We start from the raw sequence: 21,654 nt of genomic DNA on the forward strand, positions 1-21,654 counted from the left end.
TATTCCTCTCTTGTTTTTTTTTTTCTTTTTTTAGCGATGCATTGCAATTGAGGCTTTCAGTAATGGTTAGCGACGAGTTGATGATGAATTGAAAGATATCGGGGTTAGATAGACGTTGGCTATCGGCTTCGTTTCCCGGCGTGGATCCTAAGTTCTGCTGGGAAAGGAAGGCGGTCTGCATGCGGTTGGTTCTATTCACGTGACTCACTACGTTATTAGTGCCTTAGGCATTAATACAGAGGAAATAAGGTCTGAAAATTTGTGTGGAGATAATCCCTGGTCCCGGGATTTGAACTCGCCCAAATATGCTATCTGGCACTCTGTTCAGATCCCGAAACATACTATGAACACAGTAAGCCGCGTGTGCTTTTTCGGGTTCATCGCCTGGCACTACTCCATACGTCTAGAGCTCCGTGTGCATATTTCGGACCTAAATCAGCAAACCGGAGTTGGTCGAAACAGTCCTAATCATTGAAACCAGGATACAGAAACCATGGAGGAACGGTTTGCGTTGATTTAAACACCAGGTTCGGCCTGATTTTCGGTACTGGAAAATCTACCACGTGAGTCTCACATGACTCCATCTTACCCTACTTCCTTATCGGGAGAATGGGGCGAGCGGTGACCGATAAAATCCCGAGCACGAACCCTTTCCACACCGCGTGGTTCAACGGCACGTCAATTGATAATTGGTCAACCCCAGCCAGTGGTCCTGCTCGAACAGGCATGGTACCCGGGATAGATAACGGAACAGGCTAATACGCAAGTACGAGGGGAGTTGGAACTACCGTGGATTGGCAATTTTGTCGTCAGTCAGAGTTATTATTATTATTACGGAGTAGCTCGGATCAAGTTGCTAATCCGTGGCCCTAATCTGAGGCTATGTGTTCCAGTGGCCTAGTCTCCGAAACTGGTTACCGGGACGAATAATATTCTATGTGGCTCGATGATCCGCAATAATTTAATTCTTATTAAGCCCTAATTTGGTGATTGGGGGGACCTTTGTATCGGTGATTCCATTATCCGGAAACCATGACAAAGCCTGTTATCTTTTTCTAGAAGCCTGCATGGCATTAGAAAAAGAAAAAAAAAAAGAACCCCCCTCCCCCTGTGAAGTCCTGATGGAAACAGTTCCGTGGCACTCTGATTTGCCGATGACCACGACTAAGAATCTTTCCATTAGTCCATGGCCGATCCGCCGAAGCGCTGACTCAAATTCTCGCAGGCTATTGAATAGGCTATCGGACTAACAAGGGGCTTTCCGCTGTCGCGGATCTGACTTCCTGCCAATCATAGCCATGATTAGGTGGGCCATGTTCCGAAAAGGTGAATTGGTCCTTTTTCCCGGAAGAGTCAATGCCCAATGTTTGCTCATTTTGGGCGTTATGCATGTCGTATGAACCCACTTTTGCATTGGGAACGCATTCCACTCCTCCCTTGGTGCCATGTGTCTGTGACAACTGTTCATGTCGGTGAGTGATTGACTGGTTGTATGGTATTTGTATGCATTCCAATCCCCTCAAGTGGACCACGACTATCTATGTCTTTACATTCTTTTCAGGCATAGCTTGAAACACGGCGCGTGTCGAAGGCAGGGTCTGAATTGGTTCGTTGTATGTAGTAATACTCATTAGGGGAATGAGGACCCCCAACAAACGGTTCCGGTCGGATACATCGCCAAGCTAATTTGGTGAATCTAGTGGAGCAGTAGGTAGCCAACTGATGACAAAAACATCAGGGCTGTATAGAGGTTCGAAACACATTTGATATCGAGTAGTTGGTAGATAGAAGCAGGCCGCGGAAGTAGTAATGCCCTGGAATGTCCCAAATATGTATACATTGGATAACATTCACTTGTCGGCCCATCACAGCGGAACGGCGGGAGAACGAACCATCCATGGCGAAGTCCCCCAAGCTGTCCAGGTAGCATATTCGCCGAAGAAAAATAGGAGAAGGTGCTTCCTGACGAGGACAAAAGCGGGAATGGTGTCAAGGATTTTCCACAAACGGTTATAGTATCGTTTCGAAGTGGTCCTCTGAGCGATGAGAAGACCAACTAGCGCAGATGGACACAGAACAAAAATGTGTTTAATTCGGGAGAGTGATGTCGGTTTGGAAGGCGAGTTCAGGACTGTAACGGGACAAGAGGTCATTGCACACCAGCCACGCGCGCTGGGAACAAGGATCTCTGGCAGACATGTCGTACAACCACCGGTTTCCTTTGTCGACGCTCTCATGCACTCTTCGGTATTGTAGCGTTCCCGGTCTCGCCCGAAGGAATAGCTCCGTCAAGAGCACCGCCATTGCTTGCATCAGATAATGTAGAACGCACCACCATGGCGCGATGTGGTAAAGCCACGACGAATCCGGTGGCTCTGGGAGTAGGTCGAGCATTTGAGTAGCGATATCGACACATTGGTCAGTCATCGTATCGCAGAAATTCCCAATCGATGAGGTGCCACCCTGACGGGCAGCATGACGAAGGCAAGGTTGCGTAATTATCAGTTTGGTGCTATAATAGCGGAAAGCAAGGCTTGAGATTTGTCTCTCGAAATCTACATTCCCTTGTGGCCCTGTGAACCGGAATGTGTCTGGTAGCTTGGAAAGCCAGGCGTCAGCCTTGCTGTTCAAGGCGGAAATCGCTGCTTCAACTTCGCGCCACGACTTGCGAGCAGCTCCTGGAGCGTACAATGTGTCAACAGACTCCCGCATGGTCAATCCCAACTCGACGAAATAGAGGAAGTAGAGCGAGATGTTCGGTGTGAGGGTCTCCATGGCACTGAACGCAAGTTGCTCACATTGTTTATTCTTGTTTGGCGTCAAATTCCCCGACTGCTCGGGCGTGACGCTACTCTCTGTTTGTGATTGCCCCCAACGTTTTGTAGACATGATCCCCGTGAGCGTATTCCGAGCCTCATGGTCTGTGATGAGCTGTGCGATGGTCTCATCCCGAAACTGTTCTTCCATAAACGGCACTGGAAGAGGAGTTGTGCAAAAATCGATATTGCTGCTGGGGGGCCGGCCCGTCATTGCACAGAGAGAAGTATCCAGAGTATATAACGACCACCACACTCGATACCGTGTTTCCTTTGAAATATGACCGATGCTATTGCTCTCGTTGCGAAGATTCAATCCCATCGTAACGGCGGAACGGACGGAAATGCCACAAATTCTCCAGGACCTGATAGACATCAAAGGACAGAAAGAAAGGGTATAAGTCAGAATCGATGCTCCAGCCAAGAGGCCTGACTAGAATAGGGGAAATTGGAAACGACATACCGATTGATTTGTCCCACAGATAGGAGATAGAATGAGGTCAGCCCTTCGACTTGCACTTGTTGTAGGTTCGGGTGGTCCAGCAAAGCTACGTCGCTCATGCTAAGCTTCCAAGCTCGTGAGAAATAGACCACATGGTCTTCATGCACAATGTCATCGACGCTCTCTTGGGCCAGCTCCGAATATCTCGCAGCAAGGGCGAAGATTAAATTCAATATGGCCATCCACCTTTTGCCTGGCCGTACAAACGGACTAGAATAGAACGATCTGTATTGTCCCCAGAAAGTCACTTTGCCGATTATTGGGAAGGTCGGGTGAATAATCTGGAAGTAACGATCCACGAGTCTATCTGCAACCGCTTGAGGGGGTCTCTGCACTAAATCCACGCCGTCTATGACAAGAATCTGCGAGTCGTCTAAGAAGAAATTCACAGAGGCGACTGAATAACGATCCCAGGAGTCCTTCAGTGAAACGGACTCAGGAGTCGCAGCTGCAAGATTATCTTTGTCAAGCTCCCGCTTCAATCTGTACAGCCAGGCAATTTCGGAGTGCTCCCCGACAAAGCCTAAGGCCTGTACTTTTTCGTCACGGTTGTAGTCTTCATCGATATAATCTATCGCCCCCAGTGAGGAAGCTACAGCCGTGCCGACAGGAGCAGATAATGTTCCGGGTGCAGATGGAGGCGTTGACGTCTGAGGGCTGGAGAACTATTATCACGTCAATTTTCCCACTACGAACCTCCAGGACAAAGGAATGGCTTACTTCATTCAGGACTTGCTCAACCCTCTGTGCTAGGAGGGAATCCAACTCGGGATGGATATCTCGTAGTAATCCATCGTAAGCCTGAACTTGGGTTGTCAGATCATTCAACTGCCTAGTAACCCACCGTTAGAAATGTAGACTTGTCACTCTTTAAAACTCCTTTTTGTAAACGCACTTGGCCATCTTCTCTCGTTTCCGGTCACCATAGGAGCAACGGACGCCAGCCTCCTGGCATCGTTGACAGGTTGGGCGATGTCCGCTACATTTGGCTTTCTGCTCCCGACAGTTCTCGCAAGCCCGACTGACCCGTCCACTGCTAGTCCAGTTGCTGGAGGTTGTCGTCCTGGGAATAGGAACTTTGGCATTAACAGACCGTTCACCCGTCGTGGATGGCGTGGTGATGGTGCGAAATGCACCTGCGGGGTTCTCAGTCGAACCAGAAATCGCTTCAAAGCTGACTGGAAACCCAACGGGCGTCTGCGAGAATTGGGATATTGCCCAGTCGCCTGTAGGGTCTGTCTCTCGCGTATCAGAAGAAGAATAAGAAGGATATGAAAAAGGGGACCGGCGGCTCGGGTCAGTCATTTTGGGCTGAAGGGGAAACCTTGGACGGCCTCCTTCACTCGTCCTTCAGCGTGGACGAGATTTTGCCTGTGGAGCAGATACAAGAAAACGAAAAAAGTGTACAGCTGGCCAACATAGACAGAGGGCAAAATGTCCGATATCATAGGAAATTTTTTTTGCCCTTTTTTTGTTCCCTTATTTCTTGCCCTCTTGGCCCCTCAATCCTCCATGTTTTGTGTACTGGACAGGGTGGGAAAGGCTCCAAAGTCCAAGCTGTAGAATGGTGCATCGTGGTAGGCTGGAGGTGATTGCCGCGCTCCTCGCCACCAACGGGCGGGAATCGGCTCGCTTCCGACTCTGTCCATAATACATTCTAAATGATCCGACATATGAAACCCCTTTCTGCCCTGTTGTTAATGTAAAAAATAATAAGCCCTTTTCTACGGCCATTCCGAATTTCCGGCATTGTGGTTGTAAGCCTCTTGTTGTCCTTTCTGTCGTGTGGTGACTTCCTCTCATTTCAATTCGGTGCTTATTAGTTATTGCAAGAAATTAAATGGGACCCTGGTTCAGTATTGACGGCCCGTGGAAATCGCCTATGGCTTTTTATTCTTCTTCGGCGAGTATACCGTCGTTCGTCTGCATCTGCATGTGGCCACAATATCTTTCTGGATGTTGTGGAGTCGGTAAGGGACTTTCTGTTGATTTGACTGATACGTTGGAAGAAATCCGTTCGGAGATCGAGAAGAGAATTTTCTTTCCAAATCTTCTTCCGTGCTGAATTGCCACGTCTGCTGCGATGCCGGACGTTATCCTGCCGATTGAGGGTCCTACCCCCCTTTCTTGCTTGTCACCCAGTTCAGAGCATCATTCAAAAGCAGACGAGCGCACGCTGAGAGGATTCTGGGTTCACGTTGGCGATGTCGAACGCAAGGGCCATGAGCTATTGAGTTGCAACAGGGATTGTTGACAAGATTAAGGTCTCTGTACGGAGTAGACAACCCATTACAACATACTGACGCCATACCCCACGAGGTTGATCGTAGGTAGGACGAAGAGCGAAAAGTCTGTTTCACTGAACAACACTCCAGTTCCCCCAGTTCATGCCGTTGATAGCCCGAGAGAAAACATCCCTGAGAACGATTCAAGAATTTCGAATGCTCCTGTTTCTGCCGTTAGCCCCCCAAACGCCGAAAATCCTTGACCGCACGTACTCTATCCTACAACACAGGATGCATCTCGAAATACAAGGGGAATCCATGCCGGATCGAAGCGGTTAGCCCGTTCCAGCACTTTAGCAAGCAGTCAGCCTATAATCCGGATACAAGTTTTTCAACTTGCATGACAGTCGGGGATGTGAGTGTGATGCACACTTCGGTTAGCGCCCACCGCAATAGTACGCGGCACAACTCGAACACCATGTTCATTAGAGGGTTTGCTTCTTCGGAGGATATGTGCCAGTGCGTGTTACCGCCATTATCCACGGACGCATGGCTTCACATGTGCAGTGCGGCCCAAATAGGCTTGCATCGCAAATTGAGTGTGGTCGATGAGCGGAGGGCTATCTCCCTGGGAAAACCGTGAACAAGAGAAATGACAGATGGGAAAATATGAATTCACGGTAGTTGATCAAAGCGACGTGAGCAGACGAGTCAAGGAAGCAAATGAGCTCTCGGAAAGTATCCCAAGCATTTCCATTAGTCGGAACCCGGCAAACAGGCAAACAGATTGCCTGGTTTTTTTATGTTGGGCTGTACCTGAATCGCCAGTTAAATACCCACGGTTCCCTGCGTCTCTCAGAACTAAATGGCGTGCAGTTCCTGGCGATTTGCGAGTGGCGAGACGGAGTGGCAAATGCTAGGAAGTGTACCGACGATGCAACAAACGAAGACCACCGTTACCGATTATACGAGGACCATGATAAAACGCGACGAGGAACACGATACACACCGTATAAAATATATCCCTGAGGTCAAAAGGCAGGATTTCGCTGGTTATCGAAGGTTTTGGAAGGCTTATACTATCTTGTCGGGGAAAGGCTGCGGAGTGACATCACAGGATGGAAACAGGCACACTTTCGCTAAATGACAGCCGTTATCGGCAAAGATGTGCCCATGGGGTAAGGAAAATGTTCCGGATCGTCTGGGGTTGAATTTTTCATATAAAGTCTGAAGCCTCTTCCATGGTTCGTCGCCTATCAGCTTGCCCTTATGGTCGTTCATTTGCCCGGAGTCTTTTTCCCTCGCTCATTCCATACCCGTCTCGTATTCTCTTCGCCACATTTCGAATCGATCTCCATCTCGACTGAACGCAAAGCACGTTATTTTTTTTTTGGTGAAATGATGCTGGGTTCACATCCTTTTGGTCATCATATCCGCAAGATCAAAATTCCCATTGCTTATAATGTTTGGCGGACGTGGAGCTGGACTTCGCTGGGGTGTTGTGTGGAAAGCACGCGGGCGCCCTGGGGACGAAATGACATCTAATACAGGTCTCGAGGACCTCAAAGTAGCATTGCTCGACTCTTACCATCGACAATTCGACGGTGAGGATGTTGACAGTATCATAATGAAGGAAGAAGATGGAAAAGATGGGAAGGAGTGACGCTACTCTGACAGAAGAAGAAACAGGGCGAGGCGAGCGGAGGAGAGGACGGCGGCTCTGTCCCGTCACCTGAGGTGGATACAAAGGGCAGTACCACCACACACTTACAGAACAGGACAGTGCACCACAATTTTTGATGCCCTAGCATCAAGACACTGACTACTCACGACCATATAGAGACAGCATCCCACCTCTAAGCGGCTAAGTAAGTCAATTAGCGAAGCACAAACGACAGCACAACCACTACTGACCGACCGTCATCGCGCGTTGTCCATAAATTCTCGGAGTCCCTGTCCTCCTATTCGCTGACTTTATAGTTCAGATGTGATTGTATATCGATTCTATGCGGGTACGTGTCGAGGAATACGATTCGTCTGCGTTCGCTACGTTCTTGTCACCGACGGCGTTGTCAATCCAGCCTTCCCGGAGGACGAACAACTGGGAACACCACTTCCCCAAGACCATGACAATTGAGATAACACTGATGGAAGGGGTTCACTGGTCATTCCCCCATAACAATCGTCGGGGCAGTTCCAATGGGTACCTTTCTTTGGTTGATTCTGCATCTTGTTTGAGAAGGGTGCTTGTGGAGCAGTGGAGCAGCAAGAGAAGGGGTGTTTTTTTGCCTTGCTGGTGTTGGTGCCTCGTGGAGTTTTACTGCTGCTGCTATGCTACCGAGACACCATTGCGCCACCTCGAGCGGATGATAGCCCGGTATCTTTTTTTTTTATGGCTTTCCTGGGGCCTAATATCTGGAACATTATTTCTTTAGCAGAATATATGGCAATTGGGATAATCAAGTGATGGAGGGTGTTTCGCTGGTCGTTGCTGGTAACAGCTTGAGTTTTCTGCTGAAGCAATCCCAGTGGGTACTTTTTCTGCTCGATTTTGAATGTCGTTGTTTTTGGGGCTTTGCTTACAAGAGAAGGGGTGTTTTTCGTGTCTTGCTGGCAATTGATTACTGACTGTTGGCACTCGTGAATCCCGCTGCTGTTACTACTATGCTGCTAACTTGCTAGGTTGTTGCATTGCAATGCGGTCAAACTGACTTCCTTTTGTAGTGATGGGCTTGTCCACGAGCATATTCTAGACCATTTCTATCGCGACGTCCAACTGACTTATGCTACGCTACATGATCACTGCGATGTCGACGAACGGCAACACAGCATCTCTCGTGACATTCTTGCGTCACACAGTCTGTTTTGATGTTCTATGGCCTCTTTTTATCCTGCTATCTATGTCACTTTCGTCTCGCTGCCTTTGATAAGCGGATAAGCGAATATGGACTCGCTTATTCTGAAGTACATATACAAGACAGATGTCTGTGGATTGCTCTCTTTCAACCTGAATGCTAATTGATAAGAATCACCATAATGAAAATACCAATTGGATACAAGCGTGCCCATTACCCCCCTCCAAGCATTAACACAAGAATCTAAACTGCATAACCATTCCATCCCGGTACAGCAACAAAAACACAAAGACCCAAATTAATGTAGTTCAGATAAGATAGAATTAGAGCAGAGTTAATTGTTACTGACAATCTTCCAGGCAAGCATGAGCTCTGCACTTCGTGCGGATAATCACGTGATATATATTTGCGTAAAAGCTCTTGTACTTAATAGCCTTTACTTGATCATCCTCCATTTTGCTTTCTTTTCGGATCCATCGTCGATTAACTGTGCACTATCTAAACGATTTACCTGTACAAGTGCCGCAAAAACGCCATATACAAACCCGCTCGGCAGATGAATCCGAACTCCGACGCCAATGCCGAACGAGACTGATTGCCTCCGAACATCTCGGTCTTCCCACGCCATCACCTCTACTCTGCATACAACAGATTGCATAACTAGACTATCCATTCTTAGTACCATCACATCATAATATCCCTACCATGACCCAAAACCTCGGACGCCGTAGCAGAGGCACCGAAGAAACCGCCGAGTCATCGAAACGTCAACGCAGAAAGTTCACAGCGTGCGTGATTCACCCACTGTCCCTATAGGGCTGTTTGTTCTCGAAGCTGATCACCAGATCTGCTTGTCTATCAGATGTCGACGATGTCACGAACATAAGATCAAATGTTCCGGAGGCGAGCCGTGTAGTAAATGTGTGCTGGTTGGTCGTGGCGAGGAATGTCACTACGAGCCTCGAGATCGGCAGGTGAAGGTCAGTGAGAGGTGAGTCATATGTATCTTGCATCTGCCCGTAACGGTGATAATACTCACTTATATTCAAGTTACCTGGAACGCATCCTATCAGAAAACCAGCGCCTAAAAGAGCGTTCGGGGACTTCGGCAAACTCCACCGAACCACCCCGGCCACCTGCAACAGCAACGACAGCAACAGGCTCAACGGAAGAACCAAACGAGCCAAATACAAGTAGCAGTGCTCAAAATCCTTTAATCGGAGATCGTGCCTGGTTCCACCCCTACGACCCGTCAGCACCACCAATCTTCATCGGCGAAGCAGCCTGCACGGCGTTTGCGACTCGTTTCCGTCGCTTTCTAACGGGAAGCAATGCGACTGCACATATCCCACGCACGCAGTATGTCAAAGAAGCCAACATCGCCGCGGCGAATGAAGTCAACGTGCAGTGGCCGAGTCCACAACAGGCGCGACTGCTGGTGAAGATTGCGTTGCATCAGATTGGACATATCTACCATCTGGTGCTGCGCAAGTCGACGCTGGAGAAGCTCGAGGAGATCTATCAAACGGGGCATTTTGGGTGTACGGTTAACCAGTGCAAGTATTTTGCACTATTTGCGTTTGGAGAGGCGTATTCGTTGAGGACGGAGCCGTCGTCGGGATGTAGGGTGCCGGGGACGTCGTATTTTGCACGTGCCCTGAGTTTGGTGCAGGTGTTGCCGGAGAGGACGAGCATCACACATCTGGAGACCCTGCTCCTACTGGTATGATCTGAGCCTGTTGCTGAATGAATGCAGCTAACATGATAGTCATTATTCTCCTACTACCTTAACCGCCGCCACTCAGCTTACGTACTAATCGGCAGCGCAATGCGTCTAAGCCTTTGCATAGGCCTGAACCACAACATTCCCGAATCTCAAGTAATTGACCCAGTCGAACGCCAGCACCGGGTCCGAATCTGGTGGACAATCTATATCTTCGACCGGATGTGGGGATCCAAAATGGGCCTACCATCACAGATTCTCGACGATGACATCCACCTCGACATGCCGTCGAACATTGAACCACAACAGCTGCACGAGGAGCAATTCTCCGACACGGACTATTTGACGGCGAATGTGAAGTTGGCAAAGATTGTTGGGGAGACGATTTCGAAACTGTACAGTCGAAGAAAGTACACGGAGACGTTTTTGCAAAGAGTGCAGAAGCTACTGAAGGCATTGAAGAATTGGGTCGAGACATTGCCAGATCACATAAGACTGAACCAAGAAGACCCAGAGGCAAACAAAAAGCCCATCACCTCCCTACACCTCGCATTCAACCAGGTAGGTATCCCTCACACAACCCCAACATATCCCAAAATAACCAACATGAAAATGGCAGTGCGTAATCCTAACAACCCGCCCAACCCTCCTGCACCTCCTCATCAAACTCAGTGAGAACGAACCCCCCTCCCCCTCCCCAATCCCCCAACCCGTCCTCACCCTCTCCGAAGCCTGCATCCACGCAGCCCGCCACTCCCACTCCCTGATCCTCACAAAATACTTCAACGGCACCCTTCCTGTCTTCGGCTACTTCCACGCGCACTACCTCTTTTCCTCTGCGCTCGCACTCGCCATGTCCTCTTTCGTACCAGTCGGTAATCCAAGCGACATGGGCGGTTTTGAGACGGCGCTGGAAATATTAAGGTCGATGAGCGAGAACGGGAATCTCGCGGCGGCGGACTTTTGGCAGAACCTCGAGCAGGTCAAGTTTTGTCTTGAGGGGTATTGGGGGGAGAGGGAGAGGAGGAGACGGGGTGGGGCCCGGGGGATGGGGAATGCGAATGCGATGGCGGCGATTGGGCCGGGAGATGTGTCGGCTGCGTCGGTGCAGTCGCCGGGGGACGGGTCTATGGGTGCTTCTTCGAGTGCAATGCAGTCGAGTGTTGGGACTGTGCAGAGTAACGCCGAGACCGTGGTAAACACTCCTTATCCACCTATCCACAATGGTAATGGAGTACCCCTTCACGACGCCTCCGGCGGGTTCACGACGGCAATGGCCTTTCTCGAACCGACGATGCAAGACTTCCTTGCGCAGTCTGATTTCGATCTCGGCTTGTTAAACCCCGTGGATACATTTCTGAACGACGCGGAGAGTCTATACACATGCCATGGATTATAATCTATCTATCTATCTAAATGAACCTATCTATCCAAACGGGTATATCAACGTATTAAACTAAAAACCAGGTTTCTTATCCAACTCAAACTTCCTCTCCGCCCACTGCTGCATATCAAGTCCCCATTTCGTAATCGCCCAGACCAAGAATCCGCCGATGAGAGAAAGGACCACGCCTGCCATTACATTAGCTGTCATTCGCAAATATATATACAAATAAGAGAGAGAGGGTGGGGAAAGGAGAAGACATACAGATAGTAAACGTCCACCCAGCCCCAATAGCATCCAGCAACGGCTGCACGGCCGCCGTACTCGCCGCCGCAAAGATATACTGCACGATATACTTTCCCGCAATGACCTCTGACCGTTTTGCCGGAATCGCTTCTGCTTTTCGTTAACGCCGAAACACATCCCAATCTGAATCCAGGGAGTGGGGAACGTACCAGCATTATAGGTATTCAACCCATTAAAACTCCCCGTCAATCCAAACCCGCCAAAGAACCCACTAATAATGGGCACTGCCATCCCACCGACCTCTTCCTGCAACGTCCAACCGAAAATCAGCGCCGACACAGGCAACACGCCCAGCAACGTCAACAGCCCCGAGTTAAGCCGGTCCTGTGGGAGACGTACTCCGTTGCGGCGCTTGATCCACTTGCGGACCGTGCGGTCGGAGAGTTTCCCGCCAAGTACGGAGCCCAGCAGGAAGCCAGAGCCCGGGGCGAGGTAGAAGAGGCCGCTTACTAGGGCCGTTGTTAGGTGGAAGCGGGGGTTGAAGAGGGCGCGGGCGGAGGTTAGGAGGGCGTATTGGAAGGTCGCGAGGAAGCCGCATGTTAAGTCCTGTTCTTGTCAACATTCTCCTTTTTCTTTGTGCCAATGTGGGGGTGGTGCATGGGGGAGACGCACGGCAAGAAACACATTTGGATACACCATCTGACGGACGATCCGCAATGGATTAAACATGTTCACCATGTCGAGAGCGCCAAATTTCGCTCCAGCTTTCTTCTTCGCGATCATGGTTGGAGGGTCTCGAACATTCGAGACGAAGAGGAGAGAGAGAATCAGGCCGAAGCCTGCCATGGCTGTTTGCACCCAGAAGATGATTCGCCAGCTGGCGAAAGTTACAATGATTCCTCCCATGCAGGGGCCTGGTCATACATTAGTCCTATATGTTGTCTACACTTGAGGAATGGCATACCAATAGCAGGCCCAGCAACACTCCCAACCATAAAGAAACCAACGGCCGTTCCTCGAACAACCTATATCGTCAACACCCATAGCGCCAATCCGAATTGAAGGGGGAGAAGTACAGGCTCAAAAATATCCGCGAGAATAGTCTGCCCCGAAACCATAAACGACGTTCCCGTCAACCCAGCCAAGATTCTCATAGTCGTAAACATACGCATATTGATCGCCGCCGCAGCACCAGCCGAACACCCTGTAAGCACAAAAATCGCAACGTTATACGCATACCTGCGCCCAAAGATATTACCCAGCGGTCCCCAGATCAGCGACGAGAAGCCCATTGCGAGCAGCACGCCTGCGTTTGTCGCATTGAGGATCTCTGTTGTTGTTTTGAATTCGGAGGCGATTTCTGGGGTTGCGGGGAGGAAGGAGGTTGAGGAGAAGGTGATGGCGAGGGTCATCCAGCTCACCACGAAGAGGATGATACATTTGCGCCAGGTTGGGAGGTTGTACTGGTCTGAGACATCGGCATCGAGGGCTTTCTCTGGTGCGCCCGGCGCAGCTCCCGCCAGTTGGGCTTCCGGATCGGGAGTAACCTGGGCTGTATAGGGCTCATCTTGTTTTCCCATTTTTGTATTTAAATAGTGCATCTAAAGAGGATCATGTTTTTAAGATCGAGAGCAATAGAATAGAGAAGCAAAAGAAAAATATTTTTAAACATGACGCTCGGATTCTTTTCCAGCAGGCGTTCGGCTTGCCGGGCAGATCACCGAAGCATAGTCTACGGCCGAGTGGAGCTCCTCGGTCAACGTTGCCGATGCCGCAAATGGCAATTCTCATACAGCAAAAATGACTGAAAACGAAATAGTCCATTGATCCATCACTACATAACATCATAAGGTGTTAAGAATGTCCTCTTCATTCCCATGCAGACCTTCATAAACGAACGAATTTGCTAATATATACTCCATCCAGATCACAAAGAGGCGAGAGATTAGAGTCCCTTCCGGCAAGACTAACGCATGTACCGCATATCTTCATTACAGCAGGATCATTCCGGCACCTGCAATAATAGCCGTGGCCATGTAAGCTCCGAACTGCCAAGCGCCAACAGTGACGGCAGTAGGAGTCACCAAAGCGCCGGCAGCACCCTCTGAAGTCGAACTGGCGCTGGCACCAGCGACGTTAGTCGGGATAGAGGTGACTGAGCCCGTGCCGTCAGCTCCAGCCTGCTTGATCAGAGCAGAACAAGTGCCCTTGGGGTTGGAGGAATCTTGCACACGAGCGGCGCCGGAGAAGTCACAAGCGGTGGATTTCTTGTTTTGCTTCTTGTAGTACTGGTCCATGACGAAGGAAAGTTTCTGCTTGGGGCTGCAAACACTGTAGGCGCCGTAGGTGCCAGTGGTAGAGTTGGAAGCAATGCCATCGCACACGCCCTCGGAACCGCAAACCACGCCAAAGAGCTCACCCATGTCCTTCTCGTTAACGGAGTCCTTGAGAACGCAAGACAGAGAGTCGACCATGCAAGAGCACAGCTCCGGGTTTGGAGTCGGCGGCAGCTCCTTGGCAGCCTCCCATTCCTTGCCGACAGAAGGGCAGGAGCGAGCAGTGTTCTCAGGCTTGTAGTCGGCACTCTTGGTACCGGTCGGGTTCACCTTGGCCATCTGGGAGGAGAGATAGTTAAAGTCCTCCATCTTGCTGACCTTGTCGCCGTCGACCGACACCAGACCGTAGTCATTGGTTTCCTGGAAGTACATGTAGACAATACCACCGCTCCAGACACCATTCATCTTGTCGCCAAAGAGGACAGGAACATCCGAGAACTTGCGAGGACGCGGGTGGATACAGCCGTATTCAGAGAAAAAGGCAGGAACAGGGTAGTCTTTGAACTCCTTGGTCCGCTCACTGTATCCGGACTCCTCGAAAGAGGACTCACCGCACCATTCATAAATGTTATATCCAAACATATCAATGGAGGAGTCCTTGTCACCGCAGGTCAGGTAGTCGGCCAAATCGGCACGGATAGAGGCATCATCATCGGTGGCGTATCCCACAGCCAGCGACTCACGGTAGCCCTTCTCCTTGATGTAGGCCTTCATATCGCGGACAGCACTTTTAACGTAGGCAATCGAGTTGGTGTTGTTCTTGTCATTGGCAACCTCGTTTCCGGCAAAGAAGCCAATGACGTTGGGGTACTTGGCCAACGAGTCGACGACCTTGGCGTACCGCGAGAAGAGATCCGTATCCCACTTGGGCTCATTGCGGTTGATGGACTCGTGCGGGGATGATAGATCAGTGATGAGGTAGATACCGGCATCAGCCAAGGCGTTCATGCACTCATCATGGTTCTTGGAGGGATCGATAGCGTAGGTCCGGATGACATTGGTGCGGAGCTCTTTCAGGTACGGAATGTCACGCTTGCAGCTAGCAGAATTGGCAAGAGGGTCGATATACTTGTCGTTCTCGCTAGTGCTGTTGGTGGAGTAATCCTCTGGAGGTGGAGGATGTCAGTACCGTTCATTATCTGGGGAACAGAGTCACATACGCTGATAGGCAACACCACGAATGAAGCTGTAATGGTCAGCAGTGTCAGTACCACCACCTGCAAGATGACTTACAACTCAGTGCCGTTGTTGGAATAGAAGAATTTGGAGCCCTATAAGACCGGTTAGCTATCGTAGACACCGTAGACCCATGGTTCTCAAACATGCTTTGGTCTCGATGGTAGGCAGATCGGCCAGAGCACGTCCCAGCAAGAGGGAGCCGCCAGCGAGGGCGAGTGAAAGCTTCATGGTGACAAGCTTATCAGACGCTTTCGTATAGGCCAACGCTATGAAGCACGGTAGAACGATCAGTAGGAAGAAACGAGATAAAGGCAGAGGAGTGAACAGTTGATGGAAGATTTACCAGGAGATGTCGATGGATTAAGAACGGGGACTGGAGAGGAAGAGGAAGGAGGTGACAGAACGAAGGAAGGAGGAAGGAAGGCAGGGAGGCTTGGAATGGGCGTGGTAACAAGGGGGTCATGTGATGGTATTTTTGGTAACTTTGGTGCTATTCAGTGTTCAATTCTAGAATTCACTGTGTTTGGCCGCTGTATTTGGCACGGATCAGGTATAGATCAGGTTGTTTGATGTCATGGCATTCCCTTGTCTGCGGCAACTGCTACTTTTGTGTCCTCCTTACGCTGATTCAGAACTGTCGAGGTAATACATACAGAGTACACCCTCAATTAGTCATTTAGTACAGAGTACTTAGTGAGGGTAGAACAGTGTTGTTCCTGTCTGTTGATTGGTTTCTCAGGTGTCACGGTAAACTGCCCTTCTTCCCGATTGGGAAACATTCCTCTCTAGAAGTGGACGATTTGATTGGCTACTGATGTACACCACGTGACACATGTCACTACTCTTAATTGACCAATAAAAGTGAGCGTAAACAGAGTATCACGTGAGGGCGACACTCATTTTCTGCAGCTGAAGGAGCTCAGCTGGCTGATGCGCTGTACGGGTAGGAATAATCTTATTACCTTTCCGGAATCCACTGAAACCTAATCAAAGAGTCGACGATTGTTCCACGTACTTCCACTCAGGACATATCATTGTTACTCTCTTAGAATGCTTCTTCCAAATAATACTATGGTACTGAGTGAGCATGATTTCAGTGGTAGAACACAGTACCTGAGTCTTCCAGAATTCTGGATCGGCCACTATCGACCCACCATGTGCTTAGTCAGTACTGGGTCCTGCAGATAACTAACTTTGTTCAGGAGATGAGGGGGTGATGAAAGTGACAGCAGAAGATCGAGATAGACCAATTGAACACTCTCGATACATCAATACACCCAAGATACATAGACTCGCATATATCCCATAGTCTGTCTAGAACCAACACAAATTACTGTGCCTCCGTGGACACGATTCAAGCCACGATCTGCGCGTATTGTGGCTGTGCAAGTGCTAAACAGCATCGAAGCACAAATGAAGGATGCCCAAACAACACATTCTAAAACTCTCTTTTTTCTTTTCGCTGCGAAAATCCCCTTTTCCCTTTTTCGTTTCACTCGTTTCTTGTCTGTCACTCGCTGATTTTTCTATTTTTCTCTCGTAAATCAGTGGTGCGTTGTCTGTCTGTTGGGATTCAACATTGTCCACCGTCTGTTTGACGATTGCTGGTCGTTTTCTCTCTTTATCGCCTGCTTTCTACCGCAATCCAGCATCTTATTATTATCATCATCATCGTATTATTGTATCTCTACCTGCTGTCTGGCCACACTGCGGCGCAGTTGTCGAGCCACGATCCCATCGATCCACCACTTCGTGTTCCTTTCATACGCGCCACACCATTTGACGACCCAAGTGCTGAAGAATTGATCTCCTATAAGAATCGCTTGGCTCTCTTGGATATTTCTTGGAGGCATAGCTAAGCTACAGCATAAACACAGCATGCGTATGTCGCCCAGCTTCATCCCTGAGCCAACCCACGGCGCTGAGTGTCTTGGCTAACAGTCTTGGCATGTAGATATCTACCGCCGCAAAGCCAGGAACCTCGCATGGTATGACCAAGAAGGCGAACCCTCCACCCATAACCCCTTCAAAAAATTCAGGTCCCGTCCTCGTCGTTCCAGTTCCATCAAACTCGAAAGCCGTCTAGTCCCCGTCCGCACGGCCGGTGAGGTGCCTTTGTCCGAAGAGCGTCGCCGGAGAAGGTCTATGACAGATGGACTGCAAGGACCCGAGCATTCGGATTCGTTCCCGCCCGAGTCGTCGTTGTCGAGAGCAGAGGAAGGTCATACCCGTCCGGATACGGCGAACATTTCCCGAGCAGAGAGTACTGGTGATATTGAAGGACCGGACCCATCGATGCACAGCCGGGAACCTATCAATGTGTCGTTTCAGGATGAACAGGATGGAATAGAACTTGAAGCAGGACCGCGCAAGCGAAGGACTTTACTGGGTAAATGGAGGAATCATGGGGAGGAGAATGGCGATGAAACTGCATCGGCATCCACGGGGGACGGAGATGGAGAGGACAAGGAGGAGGATAAGCAGAAGTTTACGCTGGCGGGCCAGTTGAAAGCGACAATCTTCAATTCCTGGATGAATATTTTCATTTTGGCGGCACCGGTTGGAAGTGGGTTTGCCAGGCCATCTAATCTTGGAAAGGCGCTAACGGTATCAGTTGCATTGAGCCAAGTCAAAGGAATCGACCCAGTGGCCGTCTTCGTGGTCAACTTTGTTGCCATTATGTATGGACCCGTTGTCTACGAGAAGTGATCACAACTAACTGTGCAGTCCTCTTGCGGCCATGTTAGGTTATGCCACGGAAGAAGTCGCCATGCGGTAGGTTTATCCAGCTCAATATAAGAATCTTGCTGACGCTTATAGCACTGGAGAGACAATCGGTGGTCTTTTGAATGCGACTTTCGGGTGAGTTAACGACATCAAGAAACCCTACCTTGGACAACTGTTGACTAAACAGAAACGCTGTTGAATTAATTGTGGCCATTATCGCCCTGGTCAAAAACGAAGTCGTAATTGTCCAAACCTCGCTTGTTGGAAGTATGCTGTCGAACCTGCTCCTGGTCATGGGAATGTGCTTCTTTTTTGGTGGTCTCAACCGTCTGGAGCAGCATTTCAACCCTGTCGTTGCACAAACAGCCGCTAGTCTTCTTGCGTTGGCTGTGGGTAGCTTGATCATCCCCACAGCATTCCATCAATGGTCGGAAGGTGTGTTTACTCTGTGTTTTCAGGAAAAGACATGCTAACAGATACAGCGGGCACTAGAAATGTCGCTGCTCTGTCGCGAGGTAAGCACCATCTTGGATGATATAGAAATATATCCTAACCCGAATAGGAACGAGTATCATGCTCCTCGTCGTATATGGATGCTACCTCTTCTTCCAACTCAGAACCCACACGGAAATCTACAACAAACCCAGCCCCAAAGTCGAGAAGCGACGGGCTAAAGTAGTCGAAGGTGACGCCAGTCGCGGCATCGCGCAGATCGGGAAAATGTCCGCGAGCATGGCCGGTCAGAACGTGCATCAAATCAAACTGCAGGATCCCGATGATGAAGAGGAAGAGCCGCAGCTTCATATCGTGGTTGCTTTTGTGACGCTGGGAATCTCGACGGCGCTCGTTGCTGTGTGCGCTGAATTCATGGTCAATTCGATCGACGCTCTTGTGGAGGACCATCCCATCTCGGAGACTTTTGTGGGACTTATTCTCCTTCCTATTGTGGGTAATGCTGCAGAGCACGCGACAGCCGTGACGGTGGCATGCAAGGATAAGATGGATCTGGCGATTGGAGTGGCTGTTGGATCGAGTATGCAGATTGCCTTGCTGGTGCTTCCTCTGATTATCGTGATTGGATGGATCATGGGCAATGAAGATATGGTTCGTTGTCACCGTTCAAACTGTCAATTCTAAAACTAACAGTGACAGACACTGTATTTCGACGGATTCCAAGTGATCCTCCTTTTCGTCTCAGTCCTTTTGGTACGTCACACCTCCCGTCTGCCCGCCTGCAGTTCGTAGCTAATATCGCAGGTTAACTACCTCATCGCGGACGGTAAATCGCACTGGCTCGAAGGCGTGTTGCTCATGATGATGTACTTGATAATCGCATTGGCATCTTGGTATGTCTAATTCTGACACACTGTGGGGAAAACAATTCGCTAACTATAATAGGTTCTATGATGTTTAATACTAGACCCAGTCCACCTGTGACATGATTGATTCATTTTTTATAGATATTTATACCTATATATACCCACACCATATACCCTAATATAGCACAATAGACTGATTGACACCTGATACTGTACTCCGTACCACTACGCTCGTTTACCCCGGGAGTTGTCCGTCCGGATTTAGGCTAAATCAATCACATGACCCACCCGACCCTACCAAACCAAACCAACCCACTCTTAGCCCAAAATAAGACCAAGACTCGACGGCTCCGTCAGAGAGAGTCCAAACAGTGCGACGGATGTACGACCAAGACACATACACACATACACACAAAGGAATTCCGTACATGGACCACTCCTACTGTACAACATACCAACCAATCACCCGGCCGCCGTTACCAATTCGGTAGTCCGGGCAGAAGTCGGCAGGACTCGGAATGCCCATGAACGTTCAAACCGCCGACTCTTCATATGAATGTGTACGTGTGTGTACAGCTACTCCGTGCTACAGCCAAGTGAACAGGTGTCAAGTTGGACATACAGTGCACAGCAGCTGTCATTTCCCGACTGTGCTAGGACTGTATTATTCTACACTCCGTACAGAGACGGTATGGAGCAGACGGCTGCTCGCTTAATATCCGACGACAGGAGCAGTTAATTATACGACAAGCGATGCCAAGAAAGACTCCATCCCGTTCAAATTACGTACAGACATTTTACCCCGGTTTCATCCAGGATCTTGTCTGTTCTTCAGATATACTTTTCGTATGTACCTCGCCTATCCCCTTTCCATCTACCGGTACATCACAAGTGTACGGCAATTACACACATGCCTCGCGTACGGAGGGACATGTGTGTACTTGCCAGTGTCGGGCATTGTCCGATTGGGAAATTGCGGGGTTCGGGTCAACTGGGCCTCGGGATATGGGAGGGTCTCTCTGGGGGAACCAATCAGGGTGGGCGGACGGGCCCGAACGAACAAGCGGCGACGGCGACTGTACGGGACGACCGGCTAAGAAGGGCGCGGGGAGTTGCCGGTCTGGGTATTCCGACACCGTCAGTAGTGTGTGTGCATACAGAGATATGGTGCTGGTGGATAAAAGTAAGGTGCTTAAATTACTGCTTTTAGACATGACATCAGTGGCAGACGGATACGGATACCACCTCGCATGTATGTACAGTATGTATGGAGAAGTTACCGATCGATCTATGTTTTCCCCGCGGGGACCCCGAACGATGCAGGGGAAGCAATCGCACGGAGTAAGCTGCTGGAATGGGCGACTACCGAGGCCCCTCTTCTATCCAAGTACTGTACAGAGTGACGGAGTATGTAGTTCGCATGTACCTATAAAGAAGAGGAATCGGCTGAGGGAATGCCCAATCTTGGCAACGGACGGATGGCAAAGTCTACCCCGGACAGCCCCCGGACCACAGGTCAAGTGACAAGTCGATCGGCAAAGCAAACAGGAAATACGAGAATGGGGAACTGGACTGGGATAAAAGGTGTACCGACAATGCGCCGGGATCCAACGACAAAGGGCCGGAAATGAGCGAGTGTTACCTAAGAGGAACTGTACATTCGCTGAGTACAGACAGAATATGTTTGTATACTTTGTGTTTGTACATATTTGTAGATATGCCGTATCTATAGCTGGTAGACTATAGAATGCCAGTTATTATATAGTCCCTTAATAGAAGTATCCTCGACACCCCCCCCCCGTCCCTGTAGAGCAGAATACTTACCGAGCCGTACATTCCGTGAACCGGTCGGAATCGGGTCCGGTCGGCGTCCTTGCTTCGGTACCATACACGTCTGGTAATTTACCGTTACCCCAACCAGACATTACGGTACGATACGCCCTCCGCACTTTTTACGGATCTGCTGTTTTTGCTGCTGTTCGTCTATGTTTCTGCTTATATTTGATCCTTGTTATGGCCGGAACCGGTCATCTCGTTTATATTCCTTTTCGCATTACTCCGAACTTCCAGTATTCCATATTCTTCATCCTCCGTACAGGGCCTCTGGATTGCCGTCCGCTGCCCCGACTTTTCCTCTCGTCTCCCCCACACTCCGCTTCTTCCGCACGTGGACTCCTCGGCCTCAGCCTCTTTTGTTCTTTCCTCTCTTCTTCCTTTTCAATTCCTTTAACTCATTCTCTCTCTTCCCCCTCCCCCCCCCTCCCCCCGCCCTCTTCTCTTCTCTCTACTGTCACCTTATCTTACCATTCATCTACCTGTCACTGTGTGGTAGACATACTACG

At 49.7% G+C, this 21,654-nt stretch overlaps 5 protein-coding genes across 5 annotated transcripts; 2 read left to right on the plus strand and 3 right to left on the minus strand.

Moving 5' to 3' along the window:
- Nucleotides 1–2,088: 2,088 nt before the first annotated feature.
- On the minus strand, nt 2,089–4,623 carry ACHE_80343A (putative C6 transcription factor; the record flags this gene model as incomplete). The annotated part of the gene is made up of 4 exons (XM_043283703.1): nt 2,089–3,181; nt 3,280–3,983; nt 4,039–4,150; nt 4,214–4,623. The coding sequence occupies 4 exons, from the start codon at nt 4,621–4,623 to the stop codon at nt 2,089–2,091; spliced, it is 2,319 nt and encodes a 772-aa protein (XP_043140956.1).
- A 4,480-nt stretch (nt 4,624–9,103) lies between these two features.
- On the plus strand, nt 9,104–11,520 carry ACHE_80344S (transcription factor domain-containing protein; the record flags this gene model as incomplete). The annotated part of the gene is made up of 5 exons (XM_043283704.1): nt 9,104–9,186; nt 9,261–9,389; nt 9,449–10,121; nt 10,167–10,682; nt 10,741–11,520. The coding sequence occupies 5 exons, from the start codon at nt 9,104–9,106 to the stop codon at nt 11,518–11,520; spliced, it is 2,181 nt and encodes a 726-aa protein (XP_043140957.1).
- A 57-nt stretch (nt 11,521–11,577) lies between these two features.
- On the minus strand, nt 11,578–13,331 carry ACHE_80345A (putative MFS transporter; the record flags this gene model as incomplete). Its single annotated transcript, XM_043283705.1, has 6 exons — nt 11,578–11,693; nt 11,770–11,901; nt 11,961–12,357; nt 12,424–12,665; nt 12,716–12,776; nt 12,828–13,331. The coding sequence occupies 6 exons, from the start codon at nt 13,329–13,331 to the stop codon at nt 11,578–11,580; spliced, it is 1,452 nt and encodes a 483-aa protein (XP_043140958.1).
- Nucleotides 13,332–13,742: 411 nt separating this feature from the next.
- Nucleotides 13,743–15,494, minus strand: GAS1_4 (glycoside hydrolase family 72 protein; the record flags this gene model as incomplete). The annotated part of the gene is made up of 4 exons (XM_043283706.1): nt 13,743–15,193; nt 15,248–15,273; nt 15,321–15,358; nt 15,414–15,494. The coding sequence occupies 4 exons, from the start codon at nt 15,492–15,494 to the stop codon at nt 13,743–13,745; spliced, it is 1,596 nt and encodes a 531-aa protein (XP_043140959.1).
- A 1,650-nt stretch (nt 15,495–17,144) lies between these two features.
- On the plus strand, nt 17,145–19,407 carry ACHE_80347S (hydrogen/calcium exchanger domain-containing protein; the record flags this gene model as incomplete). Its single annotated transcript, XM_043283707.1, has 11 exons — nt 17,145–17,148; nt 17,221–17,832; nt 17,881–17,947; nt 17,994–18,041; nt 18,087–18,128; nt 18,181–18,428; nt 18,476–18,508; nt 18,556–19,097; nt 19,146–19,199; nt 19,251–19,339; nt 19,392–19,407. The coding sequence occupies 11 exons, from the start codon at nt 17,145–17,147 to the stop codon at nt 19,405–19,407; spliced, it is 1,755 nt and encodes a 584-aa protein (XP_043140960.1).
- Nucleotides 19,408–21,654: the final 2,247 nt, after the last annotated feature.

The sequence above is a fragment of the Aspergillus chevalieri genome, chromosome 8 (assembly GCF_016861735.1).
Source record: "Aspergillus chevalieri M1 DNA, chromosome 8, nearly complete sequence".
NCBI classification, from domain to species: domain Eukaryota; kingdom Fungi; phylum Ascomycota; class Eurotiomycetes; order Eurotiales; family Aspergillaceae; genus Aspergillus; species Aspergillus chevalieri.